Genomic DNA, 15,562 nt, shown 5'->3' with positions numbered 1-15,562 from the left:
AACAAAGTGACGTCACGATAAGCATGCGCGTTTGTTCTTCCCCAACTCGAGACGTTTGGCGTCACAGGTCCAAATGAAAATGCTGCATGTGATCAAGACTCCATCAGGGTGAGCACATGGTATATCAAATTCATGTATTACATAATCTGTTATGTTAAGGCACTAATCATTAAGTAGGTAGTTACAAAGATTCTTGTATAAACGTGAATTACATATTCTTACGAAATGAAACTGTTTGATCAGCGTTTTTGTGTGTCATAAATTAGCGTTTAGTTGAAATTTGAAACACATGTATGCCACATCATATCTTTCAAATGAATTATTTCGTGTAAAATTGTATTATCTATCGTAGGGTGTGACCGTTGATAATATTGACGGTGATCTGAAGACAAAGGCCTCAGAGGCCTCGCTTTTATCGGAGTTTATGCGCCGGCCAGTCTTCATATCGCTGCCGCAACCTGTCAAACAAGGTGAATGTCGGGCAGGGCATCATGGCCTGAAGCTATCTCACAGCACACACGATGGTTTTGTAGGTTCAGACACAGGCTTCGCTCGCATATACGAAGACTGGTCAGTTTCGTTCTGCTGCGCAACCCATTTTGCGCTACACTTTGCCAGTGGTTCAGAGAAATGGGGGAAGTGCATCCTTGCCCGACCCTGACATATACCTTTACTCAGCGTTCTCTTCAGTGACGTGCGACTTTAACTCCATGTGTTATAAGATGTGTACGAATGAATTATTGCAGTGAGCTTCTTCTCCTACGCTCTATTTATCTGTCCGTGGTTTAACAAAAGAATAATTACAACAACACGTGTTCGTATTCAGTACAAGTATTAATAAAGTTTTCAATCATTTCATATTGTTGTTGTTTCGTTCATGTTAAGTTGGTGTAACACTCAAAGGCTTTCTAAATTTGTACAGCGCCCAAAGCGTCCGTGGTGTTCTGAACTGAACACATGCAGAGCACACAAAGAGTGTTCTGAAATCTAAGGCAGAGCGTTCTGTAAATGCAACACTAGTGCTCTGATGGCAGGCAGGACACATAGTGCCTAAATCACGACACTGCGAGAGCGTTCTAAATCTGTTACAGGAAGGGTGTTCTCATGACAGGCAACAACCAAAACCTTATCTACCTCGAATTCCACCAGGGTGTAAAACAAAGCATAATTAAGTATATTTGATAGTTGTTTATGTGTCACATTTGCAAAACCACGTTTATGTAAAACGAAGAGTCAAGGGATCACCCATTTATTATAAGGGTAACGCTATTTTTCAGGGCATTATCATTTGCAGAAGCCCGAGGTCTTTCATTGCAAATGATAATGCCCTGAAAAATAGCGTTACCGTTATTATAGCTAAAACGAATAGCATTTCTAATAAAATAAGAATGAAAACAGCCGCATCGGTATAGAAGCATTTACTGCCAACAACAAAACGACGGTGACGTCACAAGTAGCTCAGCTGTTGAAGTTCAATCACCTACGGCTCGAATGAACTTGGGTTCATTATTGACCATATATCTGGCTCACATTCGTCACATGTGCCTGTGCCATTATGCACTTTTCTGCCTGTGCCATCCATAACGATTGTGCCATAAATGACAACATACAGCAATGAAAATATCGACTTGAAGTCTAACGTTGTTGATGACTGAAAACAATGGCGGCTGGTAGTATGAGCAAAGGTCAAGGTCGAATGTCGTCACTTTCAATAGTGACGTCATCTGTGCTGTTCTATGACGTGACTATATTTGTAAAATGTGTGTCCGTGACCTCGGTCTTTTCAACTGCCCTCCTTCGTCGGGCAGTTAATGAAAGACCTCAGGCTTCTGCAAATGATAATGCCCTGAAAAATAGCGTAACCCTTATAACAGTGGCCCGCTCATACATATTTTGCGTATCGTTCAGATATTTTTTCATGAAACTGATTTCAGTATCTACATATAACCATGTTCAACACCATATCGTATGTGGATATAAGGTATGCGTTTTTATTCTTTGAAAGCTTCTGATTGTTTGAATAATATTTACATGGGAAATTGACTCAGTAAGTGTACTATACCACATTTTAAGCGTCTACACAAGTGTTGGAAGATCACACGTAGCCATTACTGCAACATGTGATTTAGTTCCCGTGATGTACAATATTCAATACGTTGGAACGAATATTGCAGTTTCATATGAACAGGTTAATAGACAGCGATTTAATTCCAACTTATAAGTAAAACTGATAATATTAATGAAAATGATTTGTACATTTTATGAAATGTAGGGGCACACATACTACTATTTAAAGGAACTGTCTTGTTCATTGTATTGGTTTGTGTCGTTTTTATAGACAAAACAATTATGAATATTGATTGACCAGGTGCGAGTCAAAAACGTTTCATGATTCATTATCATTTCTTTCGATAATAAAGTCAATTAAAAATTGACTTATACTGAAAATATATCTGATGGCAGAATATCTAACTCAAACAATATTCATACGAAAATTGTTAAAAATATATAAACCAGGTCATGCCTTAATTTGGACAAGCCTTACGTCCATATTCTAATAGTTCTGTACTGAAAAAGCGATCTCTTTGTATCTTTCATTGCATACTTATGAAGTGAAATAATTTCATTATCATAAGAAGAAAAGTCTATTTCCTAAATGAATATTCAATGAATATTCAGGTGTTGTGAAATTTTCATTTACGCTAAATTGATGCTCGACAGGTGCGCGTGTTGCTCACAATAAGATATGTAGTAAAACCGTGTACTTGTTGACATATTCAGGACACTATTTCAGTGGAAAAACAATTCATTTTATATTTTGGCTAGAAAGTGTTGAATTCTGACACAGAAGCCGAGATCTTTTACACATTGAGTGGAAATTAGGTTAGATATATACCAATAGGCAACCAGAGTCGTCTTATCCAGACGTCACAAAATGCACAAAATATGCCGTGACGTCAACTAAATGTCGCATTATTTTTAGTTATTTCATGACATTTGAAAACGTGGCTGTTACTCCGTTAATAATAATGCAAAATTAATCAAAAGTACATCTGCACAAACAGGAGAATACTGGAATCTCAGAACTAAATTATATATCGGATAGGGACATCCAAATCGCTATTACCTGCATTTTGATGTAGTACACTGGCATCTTTTCTTACAAATTGTGAAACTAGCAAAAGGTATCCTCTCACATTGGGGAACTTTGTATTGGAATATTTTGGTTCACTGTGAACAAAACATAACGGAAATATACTCTCGGTATCCACAGCAAATTCTCTCCATGTAATCTTGGTTACATTGACCTAATGTAAACCATAGCTGAGTTATGCCCCCTTATCTTTATATGTGCATGGCCTCTCTGTCGACGTTTGACGTCATAGAAGAAAATCGATTTTTGACATTTATTGCATGTCATTTTTGATTTTGTGGGTATGACGTTATGCATTAGCACATACATCCATTTCATATACATATACCCCTGAGGTAGACGCAGTTATACGTGTACCAACGGATAGGAAATTAAATATGATACATTTCTATGCTATTTTATAGCCGTACGCAAATCCAGGACTTTGCTAGCGCAAATCTCGCACAACGTTCACTTTTCAAACCTTACGAAAATGTGCGCCTGAAAAAAACCCTCGGCATCCAGGGGGTTAATTAATGACCATTCCCTGTGCCTTTCAATTTTCTGCAGTATTTAACTCGTAAATTTCAGCCTTCAATGCATTAAAAAATGTTGGACTGTTTCAAATAACCAGACAATACTAAAACTAACACTTGAAAATTTAAATGTTTAGGGGGTTGCGGCAATGTTGTGTAGTGCAGAAATAATCTGTTTTATCACTGAAATCGGTCACTGCATCTGGTTTGGACCATACAAACCAGTGACTATTATATGCAATCGTTTTTGGTTTAACTAAACTGTCTTATTGTTCCATCTCTATGACGACAGTTTGCAAATGATCGAGTCTGAAACAGAAAATCAAATGATCAACACCACGAGCATCGACCTACCCTTTTAGAACACAACTGTTACGCCTGGATGACCCGTGCCCATGGGCGTAGTTACCATTATATAAAAAGCCCGAGCTTACACATGGTTTTGAAAATAAAAGTTGGGCAAGCCCTCTTACACGAAATAATTGGCTTGATACGTGCTTGTTGACCAACAGGAAAGGCGAGAGAAACAGTCTAAGAATTGACCAAATAAGCACATATTGAAGATAACAAACTCACCAGTGTACAGCAAATACTGCTCTTTATTGAGTGTAAACATAAATATATGTATAAAGATATAAAATAAAATATCTCAAAGGTGCATGAACAAAAAGACTACATGCAAAACGAAAACTGACTGAGCATACCGTTCTAACAAACTTTCCGATTTATTGTTCATGATAACACTTTCTCTTCAGCTGGCTTCCTTCAGCTGGCGACAGGCTGCTGAGCAATAATCATTTGGACAGTAGCCACGTGCACAGTTGCCTATACACCAGACATCGATTCTTGGGTTTCCTTCCCAAACACCCACTGCTTTACAGTCGTCCCTAGTACCATCGCTGTTGTCCGTTGTGCTGTCGGTAACGCTAGTGGCAGACGTCGCAGCTGATGCGGGGGTAGATGTGACTGTTGTCGCTGAGGTAGAAGTCGTTGAGGTGTCGGTTGAAGGTTTTGTGGTATCTGGGGATTCAGATGTCGTCTGCTCGACGACTGGTTTCGTAGTCTCCTGAATTGGAGAAGTCTTGCTTGTAGAGGATGGCGATGTCGTCTGGTCGTTGTCGTCTGTTGAGACTGCGACATCTGCGCAGCCGTAGAACTGTTCCTGGGGTCCGCAACCAACGCAACAAGTTGAGCCCTCACATCCCCAAGAGTTACCTGCAATCAAATAAGGCGATGAACCGACTTTCATCACGGCATTTTCACTTTCCCCACCCCGAAATATGCAAAAGGCACATGTGACAAAATGTCGAACAAATGAAAGTATACATCTAAAAGATGGACAATATTGACAAATACTAGCTAAAACACTCGCCGAAACATACATGTTCCTATTTACAGAAATACTGCAGACATGTATGTTCAATATAAGTTCAGTTTAGTTTTACGCCGCACTCAGCAACATTCTCGCCGTATGGCGGCAATCTATCAAGACAGAGAATCCTGCGATCAACAGCACGACATCGATCTAAACACAAATGGGATACTATAACGTTTGAACCAAGTCGGCGAGCCTGATCATGGATTATGTTAGTTGCCAATAACAAGAGTGAGTGAAGGAAAATCAGTTCTAACCCGGATCTTCACGTGTTTACGATGATGCATATTAGTACCTGTATTGTATTTCCACTGAAGGACACATTGGGAGCATGTGACATGCTCTGGAAGTACGACCGCCATGGTGTATATTCCCCGACGTGAAGTGGTGACATTGAAGCGGTCACTTCCGTCTGCTTGCCTGAGAAGATATCTGTCTAAACATTCCTGTTTAACTGGAGTCAGTGGGTTATTGTGAGGGCACAAGCGGAATTGGAAGTAACCTGACAAAATGAAAAAAAACCCATGTTTTTATAACTGGAATGAAATGAAAAATACGAGAAAACTATATGCCAGTTTTGATTAAGAATCTTTGACTTGGTGAAGATTTGCCACGTGTAAATGTCAAACTTGACTTTAAGGAACAATCAGAGGGGTTATTATTAACTCTGTTTTTTATTATGGATTTATTATGGTTTTTTATTATCTTATTACAAATACAGTTTTTCTTGAAGAGTTTTCAGACTTGAAGTCCATATTACACCTACCCAAGTGATTGGCTGTAAGATCAACGTTGATAGTGATTGTCTCCCCGTTTATGTACTTCCGGACAATAATACCATTGGCATATTTTCCACCAGCTTCGTTTTCTCGGGTTCCGTTCCAGGGGTCACCACAAACACCGCACTTCCCGCCGTGTACATGCCACTGTGTCTGGAACCCGAAGAACTTTTACATTACTTTTACATTTTATGTGATCAGGAGAAAACACGACACACACACATATTTTCATGAAAACCAATGTAAAATTGCAAGGTTCAGTTACAGTGCAGCCTGTCAGTGGGCGGTGCGGTAGCCAAGTGGTAAAAGCTTCATGCCGATTACCTGGGTTCGATCCTCACATGGCTACAATATGCGAAGCCCCGCCCTGGTGTTCCCCTGCCATGATATTGCTGGATTATTGATGAAACGGCGTAAAATCGTACTCACTCACTCACTTACAGGCAATCAAGACTGAGGTGGTTTACTGTTTTGTTGTTGACAAACTAATAATTATAGATTTAGGATGAGTCTGATATTGGACTTCGCTATCAAAGGATCCTGATAAGTGCATTCAACTTAACACTGCAATTTGACAAGAAGAACTACATAATTAAAACCCCTGGAAACTTAATCGCTACAAAACAGTTGCATTCAGCTCACCTGAAATCCTCCGCAGTAGAGTTCGTTGTCGTTGTAGTTGCGGGGGTTGTCAAAGCCGAACCGCCACATACTTGAGCGAGAAGGGGGTTCTACCAAACGCCCGTGTCCTTGAACACCGGGAAGAGCCATCAGACAAATGCAGAAGATCAGAGCGATGACGGTGGGAAGCATTTTGAGATGTCGTTTGAGGCAATGAAAATGTCGTCGGGGCAAACGGCAGTGTGTTTTGAAATTCGGGTGATGTTACCCTGATAAACTGGATCGTTCTCTTCGGAGTCCGTTGAGTTATGGTGGACAGGACTGGAAATGGGGTCCATATATACTCCGAACCGCCACGCCCAGATCGTATCTGATTACAGAAGTGCATCACGAAAGACAATATCAGTGATTTCTATTTTCCGGAATTATGACTCATGTGACGTCATAGGTTCAAACTCGAGAGCCAGTACGCACCCGACTTCCCTCGATAGGGCAATTTACATAGGTAACACCCTCCGCTCTCCGTCCAATAAACCAGGTATGTTTGTCCAGTCACGGACCTGTCAAAACTCAAGGATCATACTTCAAACCCTGGGAATCGACCCGAGCAGAGGTCGTTCCGCGATAGCGTTATGTTATGTCGGCTAAGCCACATGTTATGTATGAAGATCGTATCTGGTCCACAGTTGTGTTCAAACGATATCGCAAGACTACAGTGAAATCACGTCTGGCCTTCGTTTTTTCTTCAACAGGTACTGTGTCTTTCATCACGTAAACAGGCATGCTATTGGTTGTCGTCTGTTCTATCCTGAAACAGAATACTTATACGCACCATATTTCCATAGACTCAAGTCAATGCACATGCGCCATGGCATTGAATAATATAAGACTGCAACCAGACCTTGAAAGGAGTGGACGACAAAACTATTACAAAGACACGATTCCATAATTGTGTAAAAATCAAAGAAAGACCCGTCTGCACATGCATCGTAAACAAACTGTGTGCTCTTTTACATCTGCATCGGGTGCGTGATTTGTTCTAAATCAGTGGGATGTGAACAGAAGGGCAATCGGTTTGACGCTGTCAAGCGTATGCCATGCGATTGCGCATTTCACGTTTTAAAGCGCAACATATGGTTGACATCGCAGCAATATGACCTCCCTTGTTTATCGGTGATAAGACCCAAGCCTATGAAATTGGAGAAGTGTTGATGGTAACCTGTTTTCTTTAGGATGGACGTTCCGAGTGTATAGCTGGGACGCTGTTCTCCCCTTTCTACTCGCAAGGCACACCTCCTCATCTTTTCATTATCACCCTTCTAGATCATATTTGCAAGTCAAAGATCGTTTACATTTTGAAAAGTATCGAGTAGATATTGATGTAAGGAAATGTACGTCTGCTCTTACACGAACGGACTGACGTCACATACACTGATGATTGAAAGGGGCAAATGGACTACACACCATTACATGAACGTCTGTGTCCCTTTGTGTGAACGACCTTGAAGGTGAATCCCATATCGTGCTCATTGGTCCAAAATATTTAAGTGTATGGCATCATTATCTACCAAATCATGTCACTGCCAGACCATGTATGATCACGTTTGTGAACGTGTTACAAACCAATAATTATAATGTCCAGCTACTGATTAGTATAAATACTTAATGGGCATGTTGTGATTGTTAACTCTTGGGTTACCATCCCTCATTGGTGTGTCAAAATATTGTATATGAAACTATGTACATCCAACAACACCCACGACTGTGCAATCATGAATTTTGTAAACGCTGGTTTGGGCCCATGGCGTAAATATACCTTCTGTCTATCTGTGAAGACGGTCATCATGATTTAAGTACAAAGTTTAATCCATTCTGAAAGTGCATGCAGTTATATCGCACTTTAAACATATGTACGTAGTTTTCAATTACAGAATTCATGGCGAATAATTTTAGGACAGTATTTATGTTTATTGCCAGTGCTGCCTGAAGTATAAGAAAGGTGTATCATCAAATTAAGAAAATATAAGCCCGGAGGAGAGAGAAAGTATAGAGAGAGCTACAAAGGAGACAGCGGAAGGAGACAGGGGATAGAAAGAAGGAAGACAGAGGAAAAATAGTCGGGAGGTCAAGGGAGAGAGAGACAGGAGAGAGTAATGAGAAGAGAGCACGGAGTAGGGGAATAGAGAGAGCAATGGGTGTCAAAGAGGGGAGAGAGTCAACTGTGTGGGGGAATAAGGTCGGGGTAGAGTTTAATCTGACAACAATACATCGGGTGCACGATCGTCGTGACCCTCCGTGGTAAAATGAGAAGAATGTCCTGACGACTGATTACAGTTAATGAGGTATCTGTCGCCACGACGTGATCCAACGCAAGATGAGTAACGTATGTCGCGCATTGTTTGTCAACAGAGGAAATACAGAAGCCAGCCTTTGGTTACAATTACTCAGACAAAGGACTGGTTTCTATGCCTTTCTCCACACGTTTCCACACCAAAATAGGCGTGTTTCAGTTCTGGTTTAATCACACCACATTTGACATGAATCTCCATCATAAAGTCCGTATACAGGTAAACACTTAAATTGATTCACAATGCCAGTTGCACCCAGCTGTCAAGATTAATACTGATCATAAAATGAAAATGTCTGGCAGTGAGGGAATTAAAGGGTCTGAATTACACTTTGAATCAATACATTACCATCCCTCCACTCACAGGAAATTACCCGTCACGGTCTTTTCTTCAGAATATAAGTTTTTTTTAAACTCAAAACGTAAACACATCGTGGTTTAGTCGAATCAGCAATGCACCGAGTTATCCGAGTTACAAGTACTTTCAAATATATCCTAAATTTATGAGAAAACGGAATGCCCGTTTCATCATATGTATCCGGAAGTTAAGCAGCGTTGGGTCCTTGGACTGCAACTTGGATGACCGTGTTTGGCAACTTGTCTTCTGAAAGTTTCAAGATTGTATAACATTGAGGGTGCTTCTCCATGGTGCAGACTTACAAATGTACATGTTATTATTAAACCCTTTTTTTAAACGAACACATATCGTTCGTTATTCGCATTTCGACTAATACAAATGGCAAGTCGACGGGGAACTCAACTCTTCCCGATAAAAAAACCCCGAAAAACAAACAAACTTAAGATACTACAGGAAACATACAATTGACTGTAAGCTGTTAGATTTCCAATACAGATTTATTTAGAGTAATGTATACAAAGAAGGAGCTATTGAGCATGAAGCTAGATACCGATACGTTTAATCTCTGTAGAATTACCCCAGAAGCCATGTATATTCTCTTACTGTTATTTAGTTAAAAACTTTTGTCAAAATGTGGAACAATTTTTAAATACCCACCTTCGGTGTAATGTCTCTTTTACAAAATTTTACTATCATGTTTGGAATATATTCAAACAATAAAATACTAAATCATATTATACTTCTAGCCAAAAGATTCATTTATGTTTCAGATATTAAAGAACATACACTCTCTTTTCTTAGACTACTAAAAGATGTACAACCGAAAAGTATATAGCCAGGAAAAGCTATAATTTAGATCTCTATATAAGGGAGTGGAAATATTTATCTGATGTTCTACGCTGAGCGCTGAAGCGCTCTTATACTATCAGTGGCTATTTCCAATCTCTCCCCAATGCATTCACTTTAGCTAAGCTCTCTGTAATCACACACCGTCTATACTGGAACTGTCGAGATATCCTATGTACCTATATAGCTGAAGGATGTGATATATATTGCCTTATATGCCATATGTACTGTATCTGAGAACTGAAATGGAAAAACGAAAAAAAAAACCCCAAACAAACAAAGCAAAAGAATGCCAATCAAAACAAAATCAGAACGGTTAGATTAATCTACCAGGTTTTCATAAGCGTACTCTATCTCAACAAAGTTTAATGTAAGATGTTGTAAATCCGTGTATAAACAATAGCGTTATATGACTTATGGTGATGTTCCCTCACTATACCTCATTCAAAGCAGCAATAGTCCGGATTTACAGGTTTCCGGATTTACAGGGTTTTCGTAATGTCAATTGTCTGGGCTAACGGAGTTTCACTGTATATGCCAATGACTATGTATGTGTATTCACAGGCAACGATGGTCATGTTGAAGTGTTTTTAATCGTTGTAATCGATGCCTCTTACTACACAAGTAGGTCCTCTATAAGATAAACCTGCCAACGTCACATTCAACGTCAGAGAGTTCATCCGACATAACTTGTTTATCAGTTACCTGACTGTTATATTATCCAGGTCATTAAACTAATAATGTAAATTCGTGTTTGATTAAAGAAGCACATGCTTTAGAGTCCGTTTAGTCGAATGGCATAACAGTCCGAATACCGAGCTGAAATTAGTCTGTCTCACAGACCCTGAGCCACATTATTTTCCCCTCATGTCATGTCCAATGCTTACGTCCTCAATGAAGCAGGTCTAGATTTTCCCAGGTCAAGAATCTAATCATTTTTCAGTTTTAATGGATTTGTATGTTACTATCATAATTATATATTTTTGGGGACTAAGTGTTAGTCTAAGGTGAAATCAGAACACTTAAAACAGGGCTCAAACCTTGCTAATAAATGTAATGCCTACATAACCTGCCTTTCAAGAATGAATAGTTGTTTCAAATACATCATTTGAAAGAAGGCTCAAAATTTGCTAGTACATGTAATTAGGAGATAAACATCATGTGTTGGCCAATTTCCGGGTGTTATTGAGTATTTGAAGCACGGGAATGCATTTGGAACCGACGGCATCACCCGGAGGTTTCAAATGAAATATTCCCGTGCTTCAAATACTCAATAACACCCGGAAATTGGCCAACACATGATGTTTATCGACATTGTAAACACAAAAGTAAACCAAAGGGGTTTTACTGTCTGCACTCGTTTACATCGAATACGGATACAGCAGTGAAGTGTCATCAGCTGGCCGTTTCAGCTGGTTCCCATGGTAGCGTCTGGAGTTGCTCATTTGTGACGTCATTCTAACTTTACGTCACAATATGATTTGAATGACGTCGCCACTGTTGATGACACAACAAAACACTTGTTTACGTGTCAATACGCGGTGAATAGTCTTTCAGTTTCCGGGAATATAATACCATTTAATCATGTTTTTCAACCAATCAGATTACAGAACTCAGTAACTTTTGGTTTACAATGCACACATAATCGCCCTTTCAAAACTGAATATTTGTTTCAGATAATTATTGTTACACTCAGGTCGAAATTTCAGTTTCTTACATCAAGAATAAATTAACAAAATACAGACACCACGAGCAAAGACAATGCCCCACCTTTATACATAGCGCACTCAATCACGTACATAAACTTAACACTAGCACAGTCTGAGCTACGAGATAACACGACGTCTCTAAGGTACACACGCCGTAAATATTTACCATAACAGTTAAAAGGGGCAGGTGATCACATTTCACAGTCACATTTCGAAAGCATTGTAGGATACCGGCGTTCACACCTCCACAAAACCAGACTGTGCCCCTCAAAAATTTAAAAAATGAAACTATTTTGACAAACCATCTGTCGCATACAGGGACTACCTGTAGACGCGACACAGGTCTACTTGATTAACCCACTCTATTGAGATACTGTGATGACGCCGGAAGTACAATGACAGTTAGGTCACATACGAGGGCATGCGTACAATCTGATACGGTGGGATCGTTTTCAAAGTTGGAGTTGAGTGGGTGCTTCTGGATGACAGAGCAGGCAATTGAAACACGTCCACAGGAAAGTGCGATACTTACTGTGATGATAATTACCCAAAGATGAGTAATTATACAATATCCATCAACGCCATTACGATTCCGGATAAACCAGGAGTTGACGGGTGCATGTCGTATGATCTGGGTGAGAGAGTTCAGTTTTTCGCCGCCTGTAATACCATGCAAGCAACACCACGGGACACCAGAAGTGGACTTCACATATTGTACCCATGTTGGGAATCGAACTCGGGCTTGAGTGTGACGAGCAAACGCTTTGGTTATCCCACTGCCCCCGGAAGAATCACATGAGATAAAAGCAATGACATTTGCACTGTTTGAGACAAACATAGAACCAAATAGATCTGCTTCAGATAAGTAAATGATATTGAAGACAAAGGTAATAACGAACACATGAGAAAACTAATTCGTAGTAACTAGGTTTTTATACGCATTTCTACTATATACTCAGCGACAGATCGGGACCAAACATTAGTTATATCCGTCAGTTTAATGAAGCGCGTGCGATCTGAATCATCCTTGATATCTCCAGGGTATACGTTCCCAATGAGTTGTGATTGGTACGCTCAACTTCCCAGCGTTGACACCTGATTGGATAAGAAGCCAGTCAAGGGAGGTAATAAAATTATCTGGCTGAGCGGAAGATACATCCGCAGGGTATAGTGGAGATTTATTGGAACGTATATCCTGGGGATATCGAGGACGGTTCTGAACATGGTCTGCTGTTAGTCAAAACGTCTTCCAAGAAAAAAAAAGACATAAGAAGTATAATTTTTACTCATACACAAGTTTTTCAAATTCGTATATATAATATCCCAAAAAAGAAACTCATAGGCGATTTGCGTTTTTCTTCATTTGCACTATTAATTACCTATTGCGTTCAAACAATCGTCAAAATAGGTAACAGAAGTGTTGAGATTATGATTTTACACAACTGCACTAATGAAAACTCGATTTTACCTGCAAATGTTGATTTTGATGAGATTTCTTACAGGGATTAGAACGGCATCGACACAACGCAAAAAGAAAACTACAACCATTTGAAATAGTGCAGCAAAGAGCAATCGTTGTCTGGCGTTAAAAATCCAGATTTCTTTCAGAAAAAGGCATATCTTTTGGAGGAGTTTCAAGGTGAAACATCACTACGTCTCATCTTAACTCTGCGGCACGGAACATCAACATTGAAAGAATGCATGTTGGAGATTACCAACTGAATGTTAATCTGAATAAGATATCACGGCTTGCAACTGGTTGCAACCAAACAGGTACAAATGACCATCCCCGTAGAGGCAGACCTCGAGTTACCACTGTAGCCCAAGAACGGTACATCCGGGCACTACGTGCGTGATCGTACTGCCACGGGGGATGGCACAGCAACCTATGTGCCTAGGCTTCAGAGGATATCCGGTCAAACAGTAGGGAACAGGTTGGAAAAGATTGTTCTGAGAGCCAGGAAACCCGACGTCGGGGTCGTGACGTCGTCGTTATCTAAAAGTATCCACTTCCTTGTATGCTCTAAAGTCTACTTGTGGACGAGGTATACATGTTTGAAAATACATTTTCAGATTTTTCGTCTATGCGTTTCTTTCTTTTTTTTTGATAGTATACATGTGTGTAATAGTAAATTATATGTTAGGGTCTTCTTTTCTCTTACATGACGTTATGCTTTTAATGTTATATAGGTGACTCATGTTATCGTACCCCAGTTGCGCAGATTGATGCTCATGCTGTTGATCAGTGGATTATCGCCCTATAGATGGGATATGTGTGCGGCGTTAAACAACAAACCGACCAACGAATCTAAAATCTAATTTAACTTGCTAATACGTCTCTCAGCAGCATCTTTCCTAAGGTATCAGATGTGCGCACAGATTCCAGACGCAGATCGAAAATACGTTTGAAAGAGTGAAAAGCAGTTCTTTCGATATTTATTTCATACACTGTCATTGATTTATCCTTCGCCCACCAATATTCAAGGTTCTATGTCCCATTCAGCAGTGCGAATCTCAAAGCTAAAATGGAGAAGTCTAGAGCTTCGCATGTTCTGAATCTCAAATCTCACTTGTAGTTTGATTTTAACTGTCCGTGGCTATGTAGGGCAGTTAGTTCAAAGAAAACTGGTTGGAGACGACTAGCGCTTTTAAAGCTCATATACCACGCAAAACACAACTTAGTAGATTCGGATACTTCCGGATTTACCTTACAGTAGCAAAGTATCAAAAAGGCAAGTTCAACTTATCAAGTTAAAACTTAACGCGATGAAAATCACGTGAAATCGGAGTTAAAACGGATCACTAATTTCCCCCAACCTGGAGTGAAAAGTGGTTTCAACAGCTGTGCTGCGCACATAGCGGATACGCAGTGACCAGGCTCCCGCACGTTAACGGGTTGTCCGAATTATTATAAGATCTTGAACAGGAGCAGTCTAAGTTTGGTTGTGTATGGAATCAAGTGAATAACCTGACTCGTTCCACTGCAAAACAAAAACAAACAAACAAACAAACAAAAAACAAAAACAAACAAACAAAAAAGCAAACAAAAAGCAAAAAAAAAAAAAAAAAAAAAAACCCAACAAAAACAAAAAAAAAACCCAACAAAACACGAGTTTGCCATTAACATGGAAATGTCCCCAGCCGCTAAAGAAAAGCAAAATATTTTTATGGTCACAAACAAGATGAAATCACCCAATGTAGGATGTGACAATACTGAAGACACTGGGTGAGATATTGCTTTTACATAAGTTTGAAAAGTGGTCAATGTGTTGTAGTCACCTAAAGGATAACGACGAGGCCACCCAAATCAAGCCAACATAGCCTTCATAATACAAAACTGTAGGCTGTAACCAAACTTGAAGTCTGTGAGATAGGACCTTAAAAGGTGGTCAAAGTGTCGTGGTGACCTTGAAGATATGTCAAGGTCTGCGTAATTCCCTAATGTAAGCTGTCACCAAATTTGAAGACATTGGGCGCAACAATCCATGAGATATCGCGTTAAGGTAAGTGGTCAATGTTTTATGGTGACGTTGAAGATGAGGTCTCAGTCACTTAAGTCAACTGGTGTATGTGTAATCCCCTAATGTAGGCTCTCACCAAATTTGTAGACATTGGGTACAACAGTTCATAAGCTATCGTGTTAAGAAGAGTTTGACAAGTGGTCAAAGTTTGTGGTGACGTTGAAGACGGGGTCTCAGTCACTTAAGTCAACTGGTGTATGTGTAATCCCCCAGTGCAGGCTGTCACCAAATTTGTTGACATTGGTTGCAACAGTTCATATTGAGCTATCGTGTTAACAAGAGTTTGAAGAGTGGTCACAGTATCGCGGTGACCTCGAAAATAAGGTAAATGTATTAA

General features: G+C 39.8%; 1 protein-coding gene across 1 annotated transcript; it reads right to left on the bottom strand.

Moving 5' to 3' along the window:
- Window positions 1-4,250: 4,250 nt before the first annotated feature.
- On the bottom strand, window positions 4,251-7,015 carry LOC137268405 (uncharacterized). The gene is made up of 4 exons (XM_067802973.1): window positions 6,466-7,015; window positions 5,811-5,976; window positions 5,340-5,546; window positions 4,251-4,884 (listed from the first exon to the last, which is right to left on the bottom strand). The coding sequence occupies exons 1-4, from the start codon at window positions 6,634-6,636 to the stop codon at window positions 4,421-4,423; spliced, it is 1,008 nt and encodes a 335-aa protein (XP_067659074.1). The 5' UTR covers window positions 6,637-7,015; the 3' UTR covers window positions 4,251-4,420.
- Between the last annotated feature and the right edge of the window lie 8,547 nt (window positions 7,016-15,562).

The sequence above is a fragment of the Haliotis asinina genome, chromosome 16 (genome assembly GCF_037392515.1).
Source record: "Haliotis asinina isolate JCU_RB_2024 chromosome 16, JCU_Hal_asi_v2, whole genome shotgun sequence".
Taxonomy (NCBI): domain Eukaryota; kingdom Metazoa; phylum Mollusca; class Gastropoda; order Lepetellida; family Haliotidae; genus Haliotis; species Haliotis asinina.
This window is presented reverse-complemented; position numbering and strand designations above follow the sequence as displayed.